Source organism: Falco biarmicus, chromosome 4, assembly GCF_023638135.1.
Source record: "Falco biarmicus isolate bFalBia1 chromosome 4, bFalBia1.pri, whole genome shotgun sequence".
NCBI lineage: Eukaryota > Metazoa > Chordata > Aves > Falconiformes > Falconidae > Falco > Falco biarmicus.
The window spans coordinates 36,859,024-36,880,818 of NC_079291.1; the positions used below are offsets into that span (position 1 = coordinate 36,859,024).

General features: G+C 42.5%; 1 protein-coding gene across 4 annotated transcripts; it reads left to right on the top strand.

Moving 5' to 3' along the window:
• The first annotated feature begins 5,550 nt into the window (after positions 1 to 5,550).
• FAM133B (family with sequence similarity 133 member B) lies at positions 5,551 to 21,314 on the top strand. Of its 4 annotated transcripts, XM_056338552.1 has the most exons (12): positions 5,551 to 5,731; positions 9,545 to 9,642; positions 10,330 to 10,408; positions 12,484 to 12,558; positions 12,733 to 12,765; positions 13,161 to 13,229; positions 13,813 to 13,908; positions 15,002 to 15,049; positions 16,816 to 16,911; positions 17,693 to 17,741; positions 17,896 to 17,959; positions 19,241 to 21,314. In XM_056338552.1, the coding sequence occupies exons 1-12, from the start codon at positions 5,708 to 5,710 to the stop codon at positions 19,362 to 19,364; spliced, it is 855 nt and encodes a 284-aa protein (XP_056194527.1). In that variant the 5' UTR covers positions 5,551 to 5,707; the 3' UTR covers positions 19,365 to 21,314. The 4 variants fall into 4 exon arrangements, with proteins under 4 accessions (XP_056194527.1, XP_056194529.1, XP_056194531.1 ...); XM_056338556.1 differs by lacking the exon at positions 17,896 to 17,959 and having other exon boundaries at positions 5,553 to 5,731; positions 19,241 to 19,448; XM_056338553.1 differs by lacking the exon at positions 17,896 to 17,959 and having other exon boundaries at positions 5,554 to 5,731; positions 17,693 to 17,737.
• The last annotated feature ends 481 nt before the right edge of the window (positions 21,315 to 21,795 follow it).

A 21,795-nucleotide genomic window follows, 5' to 3' on the forward strand; every position in this document is an offset into this window, starting at 1 on the left:
TCATTCCTACTAATGAGGCCTCCAATGAGCCACCAGACACAGGAATCTTAAAAACTGTTAGTTAGCTCAAGCTTCCAAACAGATTTCAGTTTCTGGATGAAAACTCTAGAGAGAAATGACTGCAAAGCTAACCAGACTCCAAAGCCACAAAGGTTTTTACAACAGAACCAAAACTTTGTGCTGCCCCTAGAAACTATAAGGAACCGTGAAAGTCCTTTACAAAACATAGTTACATACACTGCAGGTGTGACAGCATTAAATAAAAACAGCAGCTACCTTTACATTATGTGACATCCCAGATTAGTCTTTAAGCGCATTATAAGATTACGAGCAGCAGTCCAGCCAGGGACAGACACAAAATCAGCCGCAGTGAGGCCTGTAGCTGAGCAGAAGAGTCACCATCATAAATACCCATGTTAGCCGTAGCTAATCTGTTGCAAAAAAGGAATAAAATCATGGCGATATTTATTTAACAGATTATATAAGAGCTGCCATACAGTTCTGGACACTATCCAGTGTTTTCTCTCTGACAGTGCTCAGGGCAAGATACCACAGAATAAAATCCAACAGTCTGTGGACAACTATGGAACAAATTTGGGAATTTTCTTCCTAGTCCTCAGCTTGAGAAGGTGTCTTACCCCCTGCATGAAGTTCATAAAACCCAATTATGGAAGAAAAAAATACATGAAAAAAAAAAATCCATTAAGCAAAATACTAAGGACGTTGTAGAAATAAGCACAAATGCTATTCTTCTTATTATTCACTTAAATGTTCTCATTCTCTTTGCTTCAAAATTATCTGACACTAGATGTCACATGCTTATTAGCACCATAGAAACAAGTGTTAATTTTAAAAGATTTAAATGCATTGTCTTTGTCTGTCATTTGCCTGCCACTTACTGATACACGGAAAGCAAGATTACAGTATATATCATTCCTCATTTTACACCCATCAGTTGTATTGCTTTTATTATTTTTTTTTTGCCCCCTTTGATAAACAAGGTCATCTTTCAGTCTCCTGTCACACAGAAGTCCTTTCTCTAAGTATTTTCATCCATTTTTAGAAATCTGATTTAGCTGGCTGAATTGCCTGGCTGGACTCCCAAGCCTCCTTCGCAGCCAGGAAAAAAAAGCTAATGGGAGTCTAATTAAAATACTCAAGTGCCTAGCAGAGACTCCCTTGCCACTGCCTGCAGAGGGAGGGAGGGACCCCACACCCCTGCCTTCCCGCAACAGCAAGTCTTCATATTTCCAGGCACCAGGCACCAGCTCCAAGCCTCGCAGCACAAAGCATTGGGTGAATAATCCTGGTTCAGATTTGGTCAAAACATTTCTGAAGAGTACTTCTGTCCTGGCAGACTTGCCGCGGCTTAGGTGTTGCCTAGACTTCTGCAGCTGAGCTGAAGCCCCCGGACAACGGCAGCTCTACCACCGTGTCACAGACAGACAGACAGACAGCCATGCTCCCACCCCAAGGGCTGCAGCAGTGCTGGGCACGGTTTACACGGGTGCAGCGTGATGGCACTGGTCACCTAGAACTGGATTGTGTGGCTGTGTGCCAAAAGGGCCCAAATCTGTTCAGGGTGAGGACATCACCACACTTCACAGAAGGAGTATCGTTACATATTAGTAATACTCCTAATCTTATTTTGTGTATATTTTAATGCAGTTTGTTTCTTCTGTCTTCAATGTACTTCTCCAGCATCACAGGCAGCCCAACGAGAACTTCCGCCTGAGGTGCTTCCAAAGTAGCCATCCTCATTTTAGTATACACCAACTATTTTCTGAGGGATTAAATTTTTCCCTTCCCTTATGCACTATCTTGCAATTTCCAACAGTAAATTTTATTTGCAATTGAGCAAATGTTACTTGCAGTTCTGGTGTAGTCACCTTCTTAGTTTTCTTGTAGTTCCTCACAGACTGCTCTTGGTTTTACTGAGTAATTTGGTATCGCAAATTCCCACAGGTTCACCAATTTTCCAGCTATTCCCAAATACAATAAACACAGCAATGCTACTTCAGAAGCAAAACTCGTTTTTACTTTGTATGATAAATGTATTGACATGCGATTATTTTTCTTCATTTTTACAAAGCTGTGACTAATATGCAGTAACTTTTAATGGTAACACTTTAAGGAAAGGACATTTGAAATTTGGAGTTAGTAGATCCTGGTAACTCCCAGGCTTCTCCTAGCATTTTCATTAACCTTGTCAATATTACAATCTTCTTTATTTTGCAGTGCAGAGAGCTAACAAGCACTTTTGTTTCCCCTTTTTTTTTTTTATCAAATACAGCCCCATTTCATTGAATTCTATGCCAGGACAGGCTGCTATTTCATAATACCTTGGTCTATGCATCTACTGAAGGAAAAAGGAAAAGGAAACACTGCAGTTCCACCTGTAGCTGACCACTAGACAGATCAAGAGAACAAAAAACCCTCATAGTGGAATTTTGTCCTGTCCTGGTGGGTGCCCCAGGCCCTGCACCCCAGGATACAGGTGTACACATATGTTTTATTTCTCCCCTCAGTTACACTCCAATCCCCCAGCTCCCCCTCGCCAAGGCCAGCCCAGCGTTACCTTCCTGCTGGCAGGCCAGGGCATGGCCACTGATGGGAGCCTGCCCGCTGTGCCACTGGCCCTTCACTGCCACCATCATAACAACACTCATCCTGCCAGGGCCACCGCCAGCTCCCCACCATTGCCACCACCCCAACCGATGCCCTGCATTAAAGCTCCTCCACTTTCACAGAATCACAGAACCACAGAATGGTTGGGGTTGGAAGGGACCTCTGGATATCATCTAGTTCCACCTCCTGCTAAAGCAGGTTCGCCTACAGCAGGTTGCACAGGATCATGTCCAGGTGGGTTTCAGATGTCTCCAGAGGAGACTCCACGGCCTCTCCAGGCCACCTGTTCCCGTGCTCTGTCACCCTCAAAGTAAAGAAGCTGTTCCTCATATTCAGATGGAAATTCCTGTGTTGCAGTTTGGGCCTGTTGCCCCTTGTCCTGTTGCTGGGCACCGCTAAACAGAGCCCGGCCCCAGCCTCTTGACACCCACCCTTAAGATATTTGTAGACACTGATAAGATCCCCTCTCAGTCTTCTCCAGGCTAAGCAGGCCCAGCTCTCTCAGCCTTCCCTCATAAGAGAGATGCTCCAGTCCCCTAATCCTCTCCATAGCCCTCCGCTGGACCCTCTCCAGCAGTTCCCTGTCCCTCCTGAACTGGGCAGCCCAGCACCGGCTCCAGCACTCCAGGTGCTGCCTCACCAGGGCAGAGCACAGGGGCAGGATCACCTCCCTCGACCTGGTGGCCACGCTCCTCCCCATGCACCCCAGGATCCCACTGGCCTTCTTGGCCCCAAGGGCACCCTGCTGGCTCATGGGCACCTTGCTGTCCACCAGAACTGCCAGGTCCTTCACAGAGCTGCTTTCCAGCAGGCCACCCCCCAGCCTGTACTGGTGCATGGGGTTATTCCTTCCAGGTGTTGGACCTTACTCTTGCCTTTGCTGAACTTCATTAGGTTCATCTCCACCCAACTCTCCAGCCTGTCTAGGTCCTGCTGAATGGCAGGGCAGCCTTCTGGTGCAGCAGCACACTCTGTCCCCTCATCCAGGTCACTGATGAATAAGTTGGACAAGACTGGACCCAGCACCGACCACTAGCTACAGGCCTCCAGCCAGGCTCTGGGCCACTGATCACAACCCTTTGGGCTCTGCCATTCAGCCAGTTCTCAATCCACCTCATTGTCCACATGTCTGACCCACACTGCCTGCACTTACCTATGAGCATGCTATGGGGGACAGTGTCGAAAGCCTTGCTGAAGTCAAGGTAGACAACATCCACCGCTCTCCCCTTTCTACCCAGCCAGCCATTCTATCACAGAAGGCTATCAGATTGGTCAAGCATGATTTCCCCTTGGCGAATCCATGGTGACTGCTCCTGATAACCTTCTTTTCCTCCACGTGCTTAGAGGTGATGTCCAGGATGAGCTGCTCCATCACCTTTCCAGGGATGGAGGTGAGGCTGACTGGCCTGTAGTTTCCTGGCTCCTCCTTCTTGCCCTTTTTGAAGGCTGGAGTGACATTGGCTTTCCTCTAGCCCTCAGGCCCCTCTTGTGTTCTCCTGACCTTTCAATGATGGAGAGTGGATTAGTAATAACATCTGTTAGCTCCCTTAGCACTTGGCGGTGCATCCCATCAGGGCCCATGGATTTGTGGGTGTCAAGTTTGCCTAAATGATCTATAACTCCATCCTACCTAACCAAGGGAAAGTCCTCCCTTCTCCAGTGCTTGTGAGTACAAGGCCCAGCAGCACACCTCACCACGTTGGCTCCTACACCACATATGTCAAAGAGTTGTCATCAGTGCTCTGCAGAAACCTCCTGGACTATGTGTGCCTAGCCACGTTGTCTTTCCAGCAGATATCAAGGTGTTTGGAGTCCCCCATGAGAACCAGGGCCTGTGATCATAAGGCTACTTCCAGCTGTCTGTAAGAAGCCTCATCGACTTCTCTCCCTCACCAGGTGGCCTGTAGCAAACACTTACAACAGCGTCACCCATGTTGGCCTGCCCCTTAGTCCTTTATCCATACGCTCTTGACTCATTCTTCATCCACGCCTAGGGACAGCTCAGTACATTCCAGCTTCTTTCTCACATAAAACCCAACTCCACCGCCTCTCCTTGCTGGCCTGTCTTACCTAAAAAGTACACGGCCATCCATGACAGCGTTCCAGTCGTGCCAGCTATCTCACCGTGTCTCTGTAGCTGCACTAGGACCACAGCCCAGCGACCACACACGGAGCTCCGGTTCTCCCCGTTCGTTCCCCGTGCTGCGCGTGCGGTGTACGGGCACTGCAGAGGGAATCGAGCGTGTGGGTGTCCCAGGAGGGGTGCAGGAGGATCCACCACAGCCACACACCCCTGGAGGCAGCTGGCTTTCCGGTACTCATCTTGGGAGGCAGCTAAGGAACATACACCGCTGCTCTGGCTGGCCTGGCGTAGCCCCCAGCTGGATGCGATGGCGTGAGCAGTGCCACTCTGGACACCCCACCCCCCCGAGCCCACCGGTGTGAGGCCTGCCTGGCCAAGCCGGCTGGCCGCTGCCTCCCCTGGGCAGGTGGAGCCCACCCCTCCCCAACAGGCCATAGAAGCCAAGCCCTCACACCGGCACCAGCCGCCAAGGCCGCAGTTGATGTGCATTGTACACCTGCTGCTGGCTGCGCCCTTTCCTCGCACCGGTAAAATGGAATTAAAAACAACTCGGGCACCAACATCTGCCACTCGTACCCCCAGGGCGTGATCGCCTCCTGTGGCTCTGCCCCGGTGCTGGCTTGTTCTGTCATTCGCGCCCCCGTGACAGAGCAGCAGCGGCCGGGCGGTGGCACTTCCGCGGCAGCACCTGTCACCGGCCCCCGCCCCACCCCACCGCCCCCCTCCCCACAGCGCCCACCCCCCCCGCCGCCGGGCTGAGGGGCGGGGCGCGGCTGAGGCGGGGCGCTAACGGCCACAGCCCTCCGGCAGCGAGGGCCCGCGGTGGCGGCGCGGTCCCGCCAGGCGGCGCTGTGTGGCCGCCGCCATCGCTGCTCCCCGCAGCTCGGCGGCTGCTCGGGGCCGAGGCGGCTGCGGCGCGGCTTCCCGGGCGCGGGGAGAAGGCCTCGGGCTGGGCCGAGGCGACGGCGGGCGGCGGCGGCGGGTCTCGGCGGCGCCATGGGGAAGCGGGACAACCGGGTGGTGAGTAGCACGGGCGGTCCGGTGGGGAGGTGGCGGCGGGGCCCGGGCCGGCGCGGCGGCCGCCCCCGGGATCCGCCGCGGCGGCGGCAGCTTCGGGCGGGCCCCGTTGGGGAAGCCGCGGGGAGCGGGGCGCTGCCTGAGCGCGGGCAGCCGCGGCGGCCTAAGCAGGCCCGTCCGGCCGCTGCCGTGCCCCGGGCGCGGGGGCGGAAGGGCCGCCGCCCCGCAGCCGCGGGGAAGAGGGGCCCCGTTCGGGCGGGCCTGCGCCTCGGCGGGCGGGAGGCACTCGCGGGCTGGGTACGCGGCGGCGGGGCCGGGGGGCCCCGTGCCGCCAGACAACAAAGGCGGGCCCGTGCCCTGCCGGGCCGCCCGGCCGCGGTGGGCGCCGCGGGGAGCGGGCCTGGGCCGCCCGGGGCGCTGCGGGCCGGGCCGTCCCTCAGCGCGGGCGGGCGAGTCCCCGCCGCCCCCGGGCCGCGCCGCGCCGCCTTGTCAGAGCCGCGGCGGTCGTGGCCGGTGCCCGCTTTGTGATCTGCTGCGTGAAGGTGATTAAGATGCTGGCCGGGTCCTTACAAAGCTACGGTGTTCCCCGTGGGAGCTGCAGCATTCCCTGAAGTAGCTCCGCTCCTCGCGAAGCCGGATTTCCTTAAACTTGGCGTTCCGCGGTACCGGAGCGGTTTGAAATGTGCGAACCCTCGGAGCCAGCCGCCGGGCGGCCACAGATGTGCTCCTATACACCCGGCGGCAGGACCTCACTTTATACTGCTACCGCGTTCATCCCTCTTCGTATTTTTCTTGAAAACTTTTTAATAGCAGTTAGCCATTCACCTTATGCTCATAACTCATTTAGGCACTGTAAATTTACAATTAATGAGCTTTACGAGTAAAACCAAGTCATAGTGTTCTCTACCCACACACCCCCACCTCCCACCCCGCCTTGTCTCTGGTATGTGCTAGGAGTTCATACTCAGATCCATTCAGGGGAATGTCTTTGCTTACCTTGGTGGAATAATACAAAACAGACATGGTGGACATAGTTTGTATATGTGTATTTGTATAATGTATAAAGGCCTTTGATTATTGAGGCATCAAAATAAGTGTACTGAGAAAGTGTGGACAGTGTTAGACTGCAAGACCTGGCCTGTGCTCAAAATGTGTTGCCCTCCCATAATGTTTTTGGGTCTATTTGGGTGTCTTATGTTCTTTCAATGAGACAGTTGGGATGCACCTACCAATGCCAGCAAATCTTTACATTCTTATATAAGGTTCATTATGCTATGACAGCTGCTGGCACAGACAAGTTATAATATAGGAAGGACCCTTCACCTCTGTTCTATGATCGTAAAGCTTCCTACCTGTTGCTTCTTTCCCATGACCCTTTTTAAATACACCATCATTTTGACAGTTTGGAGATGGAAAATAAATTTAGGTTTTTCATATCTGCAGGATACTTGCAAGGCAGTAATAGCTTGTATCGCTTGCCCAAAGAACCCTAGCTGACTGGAGCCTTATGCTTTTCATAAGCATGAAAGCTATACAACAGATACCTTTTAATAACTGCTTGAGCAAACTGCCGAAAAAAGAAAATGAATGTGCAGACAAGCACTTTCTTTACTGAGGGTGCATTTCTGTGCTCTTTCTGGCGAGTGAGGTGCAGTTTGGCAAAGTAGCGTAAATACTTCTAAGAAACGTTTATTGATAAAGTAATTCTTCATAAATAAACCTGTTTGAAATTGCAAGAATGTCTTTTAAGACATCAGTTTCCTAATTGTGGTATATATTTCCTAATCGTGGTGTATATAGAGCAGTATTCGGTCGTTATGCACTTGCTTCTAGAAAGTTAAAGAAGGCCACTTGAATGGAGGAAGGAAGCTTCCTAGCTGCTTATCTGGGATCAGTTTGAGGAAGTAGAAAAACAACACTTGACAGTTCTAGCCTCTTCTGCAGGTAGTGAGTTTTGTTTGGAGGTGGTAAGGTGTTTGTTTCAGGTTAGCTCAGGTAAGAAGGTAGCTAATTTCTATTAAATTTTAATGTTGGGTATAATAATTATGTAAGAAGATAGACCTTTCAGATATAAATTGTTGAATGGTAACCGGAAAGACTTGACTTGCTTTGCTCTCTGGAGTAAGCCAAGTGATTAAGCATGTTGCTGTTGTTTTCTATAGTGGATCTAGTACATTGAAATTACCTTTGTTCCGTGAAAACAGTGTTCAGATACTCTCTTCCAGCGTTGCTAAAGGAGCTCATTTTCTACTTGAAGATGAATTCAAATGCAAATACTTATTTGTCATATAATGAAATGCTAGAGTTAATAATGTGAATACTTATCTCTAAGTGCTGTAACTATTTGAGTGCATACATCCACCAGGCTACAAAAGAAGGTGCCAAGCTGAGGTTCAACTAGTTTAAATTGGCATACCTCAGCATTTACCTGCCCATGTTAGTTAGTCCCTTTTTGTGTGAAGTAAAGGAACACAGCAAAGCCCCAAGAAATGGCAGCAGACCGCAAAGTTAAGAGTTGCAAAGTCAACCTGAGTCAAAAAATGGTCCACTTGAAAGACCCCTCAGATTGCTTCAGTGTGGTCTAGCTGATGGACCATGAGCCAAACTCCGTGTGGGGACTGTTTCCCTCCGGCCTGCTGCCGCATCCCAGGTAGAGCCTAGAGTCTCTTTTCCAGGACCAAATGTGGTCCCAAGAGCTGCAGGCCATCAGCCTGCTCGCAGTCCAGTCCAGAAACTCAGTGTTGCAGTGTCCACTGCTTCTGCAGTAGGGGGAACAAGAGAGGAGGCGGCAGCTGCGGTTTTTGACAGCTTTCACAAATGTTCACTTGCTGTGCGTGGTGGTTTCCAAATGCTTACTTTATGGCCTGATAAAAAGCAGTGCGGGCATGTAAGAGCTACTGTGCGTATGGTCAAATCTTTATTTTGAATCTACAAAACGTTGTACTTCAAAAAAAAAAATAAATCTTGAGCTGGTCAACTAAAGCTAATCATTGACTGTTGGGTCAGTGTTCTTACTGTGGACAGTAAGAACAGCACGTGTTATGTTTTGCAAAAGTAAATTGTGACATGTTGAGAGGATGTAGTGGTAGAAGCCCTTGAGGTAAGGGGGTACATGTACATTCCTTTTGCGTAAGTAAAATATTGGTATAAAAATAATAATTGTTTGCTAGTTAAGAGTTTTTTCATTAATTGCTGAGGTGGGTTATGGTTTCTAAGTTTTAAATTAATCTTTTGTAAGCTGTTACATTTTTAGGGTGAATATGGAGAGGCTGCATGGGTTTGGAAAATGGAATACCTCATAAGATATTTAAAAAAACCCATAAATTTCCCCCTCCCTAAAATAGCCCTAAATCACAGAATTTTCACACATGCATGACTGTAGCACAGCATCGCCACTTGCTTGTTTTGGTGTTACAGCAAGAAACTTTATGCAGAATTTGTTGAATCTACTGTCATGAATTTGAGCAGAATTTTAAAGGCATAGTAGGATCACTTGTCCCAGAGAGAATATTTCAGCAGTTGTGATACTGTACTCGGTTTGCAAAATCATTGCTCAGGGAGGGGAATTACTGTAAGCAACATAGTCTCTTTGTGGATGAGTTCTTTCTGTCAGTCTCTAACTGAAAGCGCATACCTGAGTCTTTCTGCCAGACTGAATCAACTTGGTTTAGTTAAATATTTTATATCTTTAGAAACAAGTCAGAATTATTTTTCAACAAGCGAGAAGAAGTTCCTATGAAGAACAAAAAGGACAGATTTTGATATCACAGCGCAGCTAGTGAATTTGATATTTCTTTTTGTTATTTCATATTCAAGGCATATATGAATCCCATAGCTATGGCCAGAGCGCGAGGTCCTGCCCAGAACTCGGGACCAACGATACAGGACTACTTGAACAGGCCAAGACCAACATGGTAAGTGGCAACAGTTGTCTGTCTGTCCTTCTGACCTTTTGAGAGAAAGATTTGGTCCCTCTTACTAAGATGACAATGGTATCTACCTCCTCCCCAGTAATACATCTTGAAAGATGCCTTGTCTTTGGCCAGGGTGTTCTTTTTCAAATATGTATTTAATCTCCTCTTTTAAAAACAATAGTATTTCATTTTGAATTGCATATTTCTTATTTGTCTTTAAAAGTTTTGGCAACAGTTTCTCAGAAGAGGAAAACATCAGTCATTTTGCCTCTTTCACAAATCCTACTACCTAAAGCCTGCAGATATCTATAATTTTTAAACAAAGTAATCTCTAGCAAAAGCTTTTGCTGGTATATTCACAGAACACAGTTTACCCAACAAAATCATCGCTTTGAGATTATCAACAACTTACTTTACATTCAGTCCATTTTGCCTCCTCTCATTAGACATTAGAGAACAGTTCACCTAATTACAAAGTTAGGTTTAGATCTTTCAGAGGGATTTAATTACCATACTTTAAGTTATTACGGTTAGGTTACGATATGCATAACATCTAAGATGCTTTCATTCTTCTTTCTGTTGGAAGTTCAGCCAAAGTTAAACTTGAAAAAAAAACTACAAAAAGTTAGATGCCAAAGAAGGTATTTTTAATTGTGAAAATTGTGATCTATAATCCTTTTTATGTAGGGAAGAAGTGAAAGAACAACTAGAAAAGAAAAAGAAAGGATCCAGGGCTTTGGCTGAGTTTGAAGAAAAGATGAACGAGGTTGGTAATGTTATTAGTATGTTAGTACTTGATTCTTCATATCTTACATACCACTTTCCTTCTGTTATCTTTAACAGCACCAAGTAGCCATTACATTTCACTTCACTCAAGCTTTCAATGAGTAAATATTTTGTCTCATTTGTATCAGAAGTTAAGGTTTACCACTTAACCAGTGAAGAGCTATTCTCAGTTAAGAGAAACACTATATAAAAAGTTTCGACAACTGCTGCTGAATAGAACTTTTTAACTTTTCAAAAATGTAAATACAGTTTACAAATGCATGTGTTTATATTAATAAATGAAACTCATGCACTTTCCAGTATGATAAACTGAAGTCTGTTGGGCTAATCTTCTCTTGTTTAAGGTCACATGATCCGAATATATTTTAAAAACGTGCATTAGTGGAAACGTGTCTTTGGCAAGAAACGTACACATAATATTAGTATGGGAGAAGGCACAAAGAATGGCCTTCAATACACAGATAAGACTATAAAGCACTTTCTCTCTCATCCTAAGATGATTAATTCCATGCTGGTTCCCTGCTATAAATGCAACCGTTCTGATGCTTGTGTTCAGTACCTACTGGAGATCAGCACAGTGTAAAAGTTTCATGTGTAAGTCCTGTTGTGTATGTAGGAAGAAATTAGTATACAATGAATTAAACTGTTCCTGTTCCTTTTTGGATTCTGGTATCTTGAGCTAAGCTTCAAGCTGTAGTCTCCGTCACTGTGTGTGAGTTTCTAGTTGAAGTAGATTATGCTCCTGCTCTGTTACTGGAAGGGTATAGTACGCGTAGTACTCCTGCTACTACCTTTTTGCCTAAGAAATTATACTGGTATTTGGAGGGTCATGGTGTGCTATTCTGAGAGGATTGGTTGTTCTGTGCTCTGCCAATTTTCGCTTGGTGAGTTTGATTTAGTATTTTATTCCTTTCCTGCTTTTATCTTTGCTTTATTATGAAATAATTGGAACTGGCATAGATAGAAGATAACAGCCTTTCAGTATGGCAGAAAGGTAGGAGGGGGTGCAGCAAATAGTGAAATGGCCACGAGTTCTTCCTGAAGCTCTGAAGAATAGACCTCTGAAAGCTGAAAAGATTACAAGTCTCTGAATGAGTTGTGCTCTCTCCTGTTTTACTGACAGATAATTTAAAGAGAGCACCTGCCTAATAAAGCACAGGCTGTTGTTACAGACCCCTCGGGTAGCTCTGGGTAGCTGGTATATCGAAGTACGCGACCCACCGCAGTATTGCGTAGATGGACCATGGAAGCACATGACACACAGCAGTGTATCTGGGCTCAGCAGCACTGGTCAGCTAATTCACCGTATGCTGACTTGGGTTTCTGTGTATCATACTGCATTGCACAGGTATAATCTTGTTTAATTCCAAATTTTTTTCCTGTCCCTTCAGCACAATATGTGGATTATTGTTGCTTTGCCAATACAATACCAGTGCGGCTTCATTGTGAAGAAAGGGAGGATCGGAATAGTAGTAATGAAGAAGGGAGCATGTGGTGTGTCTGACAGGAAGCAGGAATAGCACAGACTGGAGCTAGCAGCCTTTCAGTCTGATGGGGGCAGGTTGGATATTTCCAAGCTCTTGAAGAGGGGATTTTAGGTAGACATAAAGACCTTGTGAGGAATTGAAAAGGAGGAATGAGAGGAGACTTCTATGTGTGCAGTGTGTTTGGCCTAACAAAAGTAAGAGTGTTGCTATGAAGTTTTTCTGGTAGGGTACCCTGGCCTTCTGAAGTGCTGTAGCAAGAACACTGTGCTACAAAAGTAAAAATACCGTAATTAACACCCTCGAAGATAAATTCCAAAGTCCTAAATCCAAAAAACTTGAACATTAAGGTGTGAACTAACATGATATTTTTGATGAATATTATTCTTCTGTAAAATCAAATGCATTATAGCCTTGGTTAACATTATATGTTGTTTATTTTCTGTGGGTTTTGTGAAGGCTATAATACCAGGTAGAGGACAAGATTTCGAAAAAGGCCTCTTAAAAAGACCTATTTGGAAATAACACTTGTGTCACTGTTTCTGTTTGGGGTGTTTGGTTTTTTTTTCAGAATTGGAGGAAGGAACTGGAAAAACACAGGGAGAAATTACTGGGTGGAAACGAGAGTTCCTCCAAAAAGAAAGAGGTACGTTATTTTTCAGTTTCCTACAGCCTGTGTTCAGAACTGCATTTATCATCGATGCTGCCAGTACAGAATTTCATAAATACATTTTAAAAGCCATCATCAAAGTACATAAACCTAAATGCACAGCAGAAGAACATCATGCCAAAGTAACATTTGTTTTATTCTATTTTTAAGAAAAAGAAAAAGGAAAAGAAGAAATCTAATAGGGTGAGCAAAATTTTCAGTTTTCTGAGCTTTTTTTTGCTTTGGGTTTGTTCCTATTTGTCATTCAAGTTCTCTTGGAAAGAGAGAGTATAACTAATTTTTAATTTAGCTGTTAAAATAACTTGAGAGGGGTGGCGTACATTCTGTACAAGCAGAATTTTACTTCTGCTTAAAGGGAGGAAAAGAGCTTTAAATAGATATCGTTAAAGATGTTAGAAGTTACTTTTTACAGTTTTAATAAATAAAATCTGTAAGACGAGCTGCTTGGAAGTAAAATTTCGTTGATAATACCTTGCAAATTAATAAACTTTAAAGGTAGGGTTTGGAGGGACTTTAGAATATTTGCCAGACAAAATGCTGCATCTCACAAGCTTCACTTTTTGTTGTGTTTGGTCAAGTTGTCTTCATCTTCCTCTTCTTCATCAAGCTCTGATTCTTCCAGCAGTTCATCTGATTCAGAAGATGAGGTAAGAACTAATAGAATCTAATATGTTTTGTTAATGAGGCTTATTAACAGAGATTTTGGTAATATATTTTAGAATATTGTTTGAGGGCTTGGATCGCATAAAACTATTTTTTATGCATTTGATACATATAAAGTTGTGAATTTTAGACATGTATCTCTTCAAGAATTTCTTTGAGGACTATAAATTTTTGGTGCCTGGCTTGTAAACTGGATCAATTTCTGTTTTAACATTGAATTGTATATTTTCTCAATAGAATCCCCCATCTAATCATAAAAATGCAAAAATATCATTTTTACTTTTTAGCAAAAATCTTTATTACAGATAATCAGATTCTACAGCACACATCTAAATAATAAACAGAACCTAGAGAACCTGGATTTTTCACCATTATTTCAATGCAGGAGAGTTATGAAGGTCTTCCTCTTAAGAGAATCTGACTGTAGTGTACTTTATTCCTTCAAGAGAACATGCTAACATGTAGGAATTTGGTGTTCCCTATTCTTTACATTTAATTTAAGTCTTTAATTCTAGTGAGAATAAATTCTTTTTTTCTTTTTTTTTTTCCTACAATATTTGTGGATAGGATAAAAAGCAAGGGAAGAAAAGAAGGAAAAAGAAGTACCGCTCCTCACGGAAATCTTCAGCAAGCTCAACTTCTGCATCTGAGTCGGATAGCAAGGTAAATATGCAGATGTGTTACCCTTGGCAAGTTTTCTTGATCTGTGTTATAAAGACATACACGCTTCTGATTTTCACTTACCTGGGTGGGGTTTTTTATCTTCCAAATTTTAAACCATGCATTCTGTAGCTGAGCTGCACTTGTATCTTCCAGATGCAGTCAGGAATCTACCTCCACTGGTCACAATGCCTGGCAGAAATAATTTGATCTTAGAAAAAGAACATGCTTTATTCCAACAACTTTTAGCTATTTTTCTGAGTTCAGACATAGGCAGCTTTTGTGCTGCTCAAATGTTTAGTTTTACTACTACGTTAGCACTTAATGTTCTGTGAAATTCTTGTGAATATGCTATTTAATTGAACACCATCTGTGAAAATATAGTTATTACAGGCTATCAGTGGCCAAAATACTGCCTTTCCAAGTATCTGTGGACTGTGGATATAGGGGCTTACTCAGTGAACAAAAAGGTGGAGAAGATACATGAGGCAATTTGTTCTTGTATGTTAGCATTGTTCTGTGTTACACTGGATGGTAATTGTACTTCTTGCCTAAATATTAATAATATAGCAAGTTGTTAAGATTTTATGTGTAGACTTCATCACAGGCTTTCACTGGAATACCTAATTCAGTGTGGTATAAACGTAAGGAATTTGTGCTAATGGAACTTTTAAAACTTTTGCTACATAAAGGGACACAGATCTATTACTGCTGAAATTGGAAGACAGAAGACTCCACGGAAGTATCTTCCTAACTCCTGCCTGATCAGCAGAGATGGGCTTAGAGAGAGAATAAGAACTCCAGACTGTTATATGTGGTTATAGTAGCGATAGCTGGTACCCTTTCCAGAGGCTCTTTACATGTACTGCAAGGACTTTGTTACCTGTTTCCATAAAGACCTTTTTACGCTGCTGGTTCAAGAAATTAGTAGCTGCATCAAAACTATGACTTTTTTCCTGTTAACTGCAAGGTAGAAAGAAAAACTCTGAAGAACGACCTTCAGTAGACTGAAAAAGGCAATGGGTCAAACAGCTTTTGGGATTTCAGCCTTTTTCCTGAAATAGTTTTGTCATGGTTTGTTTTCCTTTCTATTTAGGACAGCACAAAAAAGAAAAGGTCGAAAGAAGATTATGAAAAAGAGAAGGTATTTTTACTCTTTAAATACTTGCATGAGAACTGCATTTTATGTACGCACTTTTTTAAAAAAATCTTTAATATTGAATGCTTCAATTTACACCTATGGAAATTTTCTGTCCAAAGCTACACAGTCAGAAGGTATTCAGTACCCCAGTTTGACTTAGACTATTAGTTGGGATCAGCTCCTGTTTTAATAATTCTTGTTAGTGGAAACTGCTGGATCTGTTCATGTTATGAAGGTAAATGAAAAAAGTATCTGATCTGCTGTAAGTAGATCAGCTGCATTTCATTATTTTGGGTTTTATCATGAGCAGTCACATTGAGCTAAAAATACGTGTGGTGATATTTCAGTGGCATGCCTGGTAGGATACTGGCTGGTTGCTGTAAATTAAGGAATGTTGAGCAGAGGATATATTTATCTAAATGTAGTCATAATTGCAAATATTGTACTTACGACAGCTTTGAAAAATTGCAGAGAAAAATGTATATTGGCTTAAGAAAAAATTATCTTATTCTATCTTTGAGCATGAAAACCCTCACTCCTTTCTGCTGCCACCTCACCATTTTGTCCACACGTCTGAGGACTTTCTTCTGTTTAATGCACATAATCTTGTTGACCTAAGTTAGTTTACACATAGGGTAGAAATAACAATGCTTTCAGAGTCCTCCCTAGTCTTTCTCTCCAGTTACCTCTCTTATCACATTGGCCTCTACCATCCCAGTCAACAGTATTGACTTTGATGTACAAATTCTCGGTTGTGTAAGGCGAATGTGTCAATACATTTATTCCATCACCACCCTCCGTGCTGCTGCTTCCATTTCACAGAGTTTCCATTTCCCATCAACTCCTTTTAACTTCTAGGTAGCTTTGATTCAAAGACCAAGTGTCTACCAGAACCCCTTACTGTAATGCTGCTTTCACACATCCTCTGAAAGCAAAGGGCCTTTGGGGACTAGAGGTCTTCTACCTGAAGATCCCCCATTCTTCAAATGTGTTGCATCATGTCTACTTTTCCTGAGTACTTTTGGGAAAGGATTGTGGTACCTACAATAGACTAAATAGCACAACTGAGATGTGTGATCGTACCTTGCAAAAAGTTGATTGGCAAGAAATTGTTTTCAGTCTCTGGCCTTAGAAACCGAATGGAAGAAACTAGCTTCAGTCTTAGGAACACCTTGCCTGGTCCAGAGGAAAGGTGGGGGAGTTGAAAAGTAGCTCATCAGAGCAGTCATGCAGCATCAAGATTGTAAAAATAAAGTCTGTCCTTTCAATGTACCGAGATTATAAAGTGTTGAAGTGCAGCTGGCAGGGACAGCTTTTCCCAATGGGAGACAGATATAGAGGGAGCTTTTTCTTTTAATCAACAAAGCAAGAGTCTGAAACCGCAACATTTGTATGTGCGTTTTGAGACATCTTAATTTACTCGGTATCTGGAAGTGGTGAAACATTTTATTTTCAAACGTTTACTCCTTCATGTGTTATTCTTTAAAATAAGAGACTATACTGTAGTAGTATTGCTCTCACTTATAGAAGGCTGCTGTATCTTGGTAACAAGAGAAAGGAATATACAGAAAAAGGATTATTTCCACTAAAAGCATTTTAACAGTTGGTAGGGTAATTTGTTGATGATTAGTAATTTGTCAACAATATTGTCAACAATATTTAACAATATTTCGCAACTTAGAAATAATATTTCAATTTTAAGTTTTAAGCAGAAGTTCTACAAAATTTGAAAGGCCTGACTTTACTCACCAATACATTACTTTGTGTAGGAAGGCAAAAGTCACCACAGGAAAAGGAAGAAAGCCGATCGCGGTGATGGACCTTTATCATCAGACTCCTTATCAGAATCAGATCAGACAGAGGAGGTCAGTATGAAACCTCAGTTTCAGATGTGATAATGCTTTAGCTTACTGATTCGCATGAGTCAGTGAACAAACCAGCTTAGATTTAATCTGTTGTTGAAACTGTTCTGCTCTGTGCAGTTGAATTCAAGAGCAGCACATTCAAAGTTGTTTGTGGTTTTTTATCTTTAATAAAAAATTTTACTAGAATTTTAATACAATTCCTATTACTTATAAGTAAATTAGAATTAACTTTCTTGAAAACTTTCAACTTTTAATGGATATTTTAGAGCTCAATGAAATGAGGTTTAAGTGATGTGGTGTCCTTCACAAGAAATCTGCCAATCTATTCAAAATCATAAGAGAGAAATGAAGATGTCTAAAATGTTTTGGCTCCCTTTTCTAGTGAATTAGAAAATTTTGAACATAATAACCTTACTCTCACCCTTGTGTATATCTACTTTGAGGATTTGTATTCTTGTAGGATTACAACATTTGGGAAGGTTCCAATGTGGTTTTTTTTCATTAAGAATTTTTGCAACGTTATTGGCTTAGTAATTTTACCTTTATATCTCTGCTGTGTCTTGTTCCGCTGTGTATTAAAAGCGGAGTGTGTTTCCCAAATCATATGTGTAGGGTAATGTGTATTCCAGAACATAGCACAGAACAGATAACCAGTGTTTCTTCAGTATGTTTTACCACTGTTGTGCCATCATTAATTTATATGCAACAAAACCTCAAACTTTTATTTAAAACAGCACTTCCAAAGCTGCTTTTCCATTACATTAGATTTAATTCTTTTCAGGTGCAAGTGAAAAAGAAGAAAAACAATGAGGAAAAAGAGAAAACAGCAAGTATCCTTCTTACACATACTGTAGTCTTAGGGTATAAATATTCTGTACTTGATTAGTTTCCAGTTTCACGTTTTTCAGTAATACAGATGTCTTATCACAAAAGTCTACTGTCACATGAATTTAAATTAACAATTTCTCTATTTACCTGCTGAAGTCACTTTTTCAGTTGTTGAATTAAAGGAAGGATTTTTCACAGAGATACGTGATTTGAGATTTGTGTAAGTTTAACGCTTACTGTAGCATATATTTTACTGTATCAACCTACTAGAACTAGTCATCTGTGTGGTATTGGGTAGGGTAGCAGTTTGCCACACAGCCATCAGTGCTGCTTTTTTGTCAGTGTCGTGCATAATTCTTCCATGCTAAGCCCCCTCTACCAGACCGTGAAAAGGGCCTTAGGATGTAATCGCTGCAACATCTACACGAATATAATTCTTCCCCCAACCAAATAAAAAGCTGTCAACAACCTATTACTTTTCTTAATTTTGTCCATTTGTTTCTGTTGGTAAAAGTGAGAGGAAGGTTCAGCAGTGATGTATATACAACTCAAATTCATGACATACACCTGAGGATCCTCAGTTAGGAGTATAGTGATTCTGAGATCCTAAATGTCTGGCAGAGATGTCTGTATCTTTCCATCTCCTGTGTCAGCAGCAGTGCTCCTAATCGGACATCTCAGCTGTCTAGATGAGTTACCGTGAAGGGAAGGTTTAGGTTTACATTAGTCGCCTAAAAATACAAGCATAGGAGTGTCAGTGATAATACACATTGTCCATAGTACTTGTTTGGTTTTTCATAATCATATAAGTTGTTTGCCATGAAATTTCTAGTGATACAAAGCTTTCATACCAGGATTTTTTTTGCTTACATAATGTCACATCTGTTTACAAATTCCAGTTCAAATTCTGCTTTCAAAAAGACAGAATTGCATCTCTCAGCTTCTGTATTACAGTGATCAGGTTAATATCTCCAGGACTGAATCCAGTAGGGTTAATTGAGTGTATTCATATTTACAATTGAGATCATAATTGTTTTATTTTAAATGATGTGCAAGTGCTGGAGATTCTAGCCAAATGTGGTTGAACTATTTAATTGTGCACAGTAAAAGCAAGCACGCACTTTAGAATCTGTAAACATTCTAGTTACTCCCACATATATAAGTTGTCACTGCTTGTCAAAGCACTTCCTTAGTACTTTCTCAGAAATCTATAAAGCACTGAAAATCATCTAAAAGATTAGAAAATGTAATAGTGATGGTGATAAGGGGTGTGAAATAGCCAGACCATGATGGAGATAAATTGAAGACTGCTTATTAATATTACAAATTACTGGGTAAAATACACATTTTCTTTCTGTGATCTCTCAGTAGGCTTTTACAGAAATCTCTTAGGAAATCTTTGTTAAGATACCCTTTCTGTGCTCTCATTTTGCACTAGCAGAATTTCATAGACGGCAATTTTATTATACAATAGCTTCAATTTAATTTTATTATTTTTTAGGATAAAGCAAAAAAGAGAAAGAAGCACAAGAAACATGGTAAAAAGAAGAAAAAGAAGATTGCTGGTTCAAATTCGGATTCAGAATAATAATAATAAAAAAAGACTATCAACAGAAGTGCAATGACTGAAGGAAACTTAAACTGTGAAATGACAGCAAACTTTACCAAACTGCATGAGTTTTCCTGTGTTTTAGAAATATTCATAATCTTTCAGTAGCCAGCCAGATGCAGCTGTGCTGGGAAAGACCGTTGTTATTGCCTGCTGCTTAATACATGAGGTACAACTTTTATAAAATTGCAGTAAGCAGTGTTAGATGTTTGAAACCGTATGAGATGGTAGTCCAGCAGAGATGTAAAATATCGGAAAATAAAAGTTGAACTTTTTAGATAGTAAGAGTAGTCTTTTAAAGCATTAGTAATAGTCTTTATTTGTAAATCTGGACAAAGAAAATCCCAAGTTCATCCTGCAGGTTAATATTATACATAAACTATTACATGCTGGTGTCTGCTAATGGCATTTACAAAATGGGAAATTAATGATAACATTTAAAATGCTGCCTTTGTAGAAATGTTTATGATCTGCCCCATTACCATCTTCATGCTTACGAGAAAGGGAATGCTACAATTTTGGCTGACCGCATAGGGTGCCTTTGCCTTTGATTCTTGCAAATCTGCTATTCTTAATCCACGCAGCATCTCTGATTCTAGGGAGGCCAGAACTATTGTCAGCAGACTTCTTCTGAATAAGCAGTTCTGTGCTTCTAAGCATGTGCTTCTGCATTAAGCAAGAGCAATGACATTTTGCAGTATAACTGACGTTCGAAACCTGAAGATTTTACCTCTGCTTCTTTGAAATAGTGATAGCTTTTTGCTAGTAAGTATGCATATTTCATTTAACATAATTTTGGGTTAGTTGAATACTTCTTGCAAACACTGGGAGCTTTCTTTGCATTATCTTTAGAATTGTTTTGCATGATTTGTACCATTTTTAAATTAACGAAATGCAGGTAATCGTTTGTTGTAACCAGTTCTATGAATTATGTTCCACATGCAGAGTTTCATGTATGTACTTAGTTACTCTTATAGTTAAGTTCATTGCTGTGTTTAAGTGCACACTTGAAGATACTTAGCATGTAAAAAGCGGGGTTTTGATACCTTAACAGCTTCATATTGAAGCTGATTTTACTCTAAGCAAGTTCAGTGGCAGACCTGTTACATGATGTGTCCTGTTAGATAACTACTGCCAGAATCTCATTAAAGATACTGTTTAAACAGTTTGTATTTATATTTTTGTACTTGAGGGCTACAGAATGTTGACTAAATCAGAAAGCTGATTTACTTTTAAATTAGTTGCTTTAGAAATTGAAAAAAGCTTTTGTAAATTAAACGTGCACACAAGAAAACACAAGCAACCATTTGATTTTAGTTTTTACATGAAATTCTCATAGTACCTTCCACTGAAGTACCTATCGCTGGGCTTCCATTTAGTTAAGAACGGCCTGTCCCTCCTCTATGGTCAGCTGTAGATTTTGCTCTTGATCCGCCCCTTTTTTTTGTTGTGCAGGTGCTAACTTAGAACTTAACCTCTGTTGCATACAGATGTTTCTCAAATATTGTATTGCCAAGAATTGCAAGACCTTTAAGACCTTGATGGTTAGTCTGCAAACCATAACCAAAAACGGGGGGGAGAAAGGTGATTTCATATTGGCATTCTACAGAGAAATTGACTTCAAGTTCTTGAGAAAATACAACTGTTGAGTCGCAGCAATGTCCCTCTAGACTGTAGTAAGAATATGTTGATCAGATATTTTATACTGATGGGCTTGATGTTACTGATTCTAGATGCTGTTTTGCCAGTGACGTTGTAAAGACAAGGTGAAGTGAACAGTAGGGGTTTGATTAGGGTTTGTGTTTGATTTTTTGGGGGTGGTTTTCTTTTTGAGTCATGGTGTTGCAGTTTTGGTAAAAGAACTTGTAATGAACCATAGCGTAAATGCTGTGTCCTGTGTGATACCGTAATTGACTTCTACACAGCCACCTGCAACGGAAAGAAATAAAAATGGAAATGAGCCCCAGTCTTCCAAATTGTAAGCTGGTATGTCATTTTAATTGCCTGAATCTAACGTGTGTGTTCTGGTCAGCTGCGGGCTTCAGGTGCTGCTGCCGTGCCTTGGAAGCGGCGTAGCTGCTCGAGGGGCTGACAGGCCGCGGCAGCTGCCAGCAGAGCTGCTTTAGTAGTGACCGTGACGCCTCTCCGTTTGCAATACGTACAGGAACGCGTTGCCACTCCTCTCGCATCCTGCTTTTCCCGGAGGAACAGCCTGGTGGCCGCCCTGCACGGGTGGGCGGCCCGAACGCGGGACGGTGGTGCGGGATGCGGGTGGCGCCGGGCGACCTGCAGGTGTTGGCGTTACAGCAGCGGGACTGAGCAGGAATGCGCCGTGTGGGAGTAAAAGCGTTGTAAGGTCCTCTGACCGCAGGGGAGCAAAGCGGCATCGCACGTAGTAGCTAACTTGTTAAACAGGATCGCACGTAGTAGGTAACATTAGCTCTTGC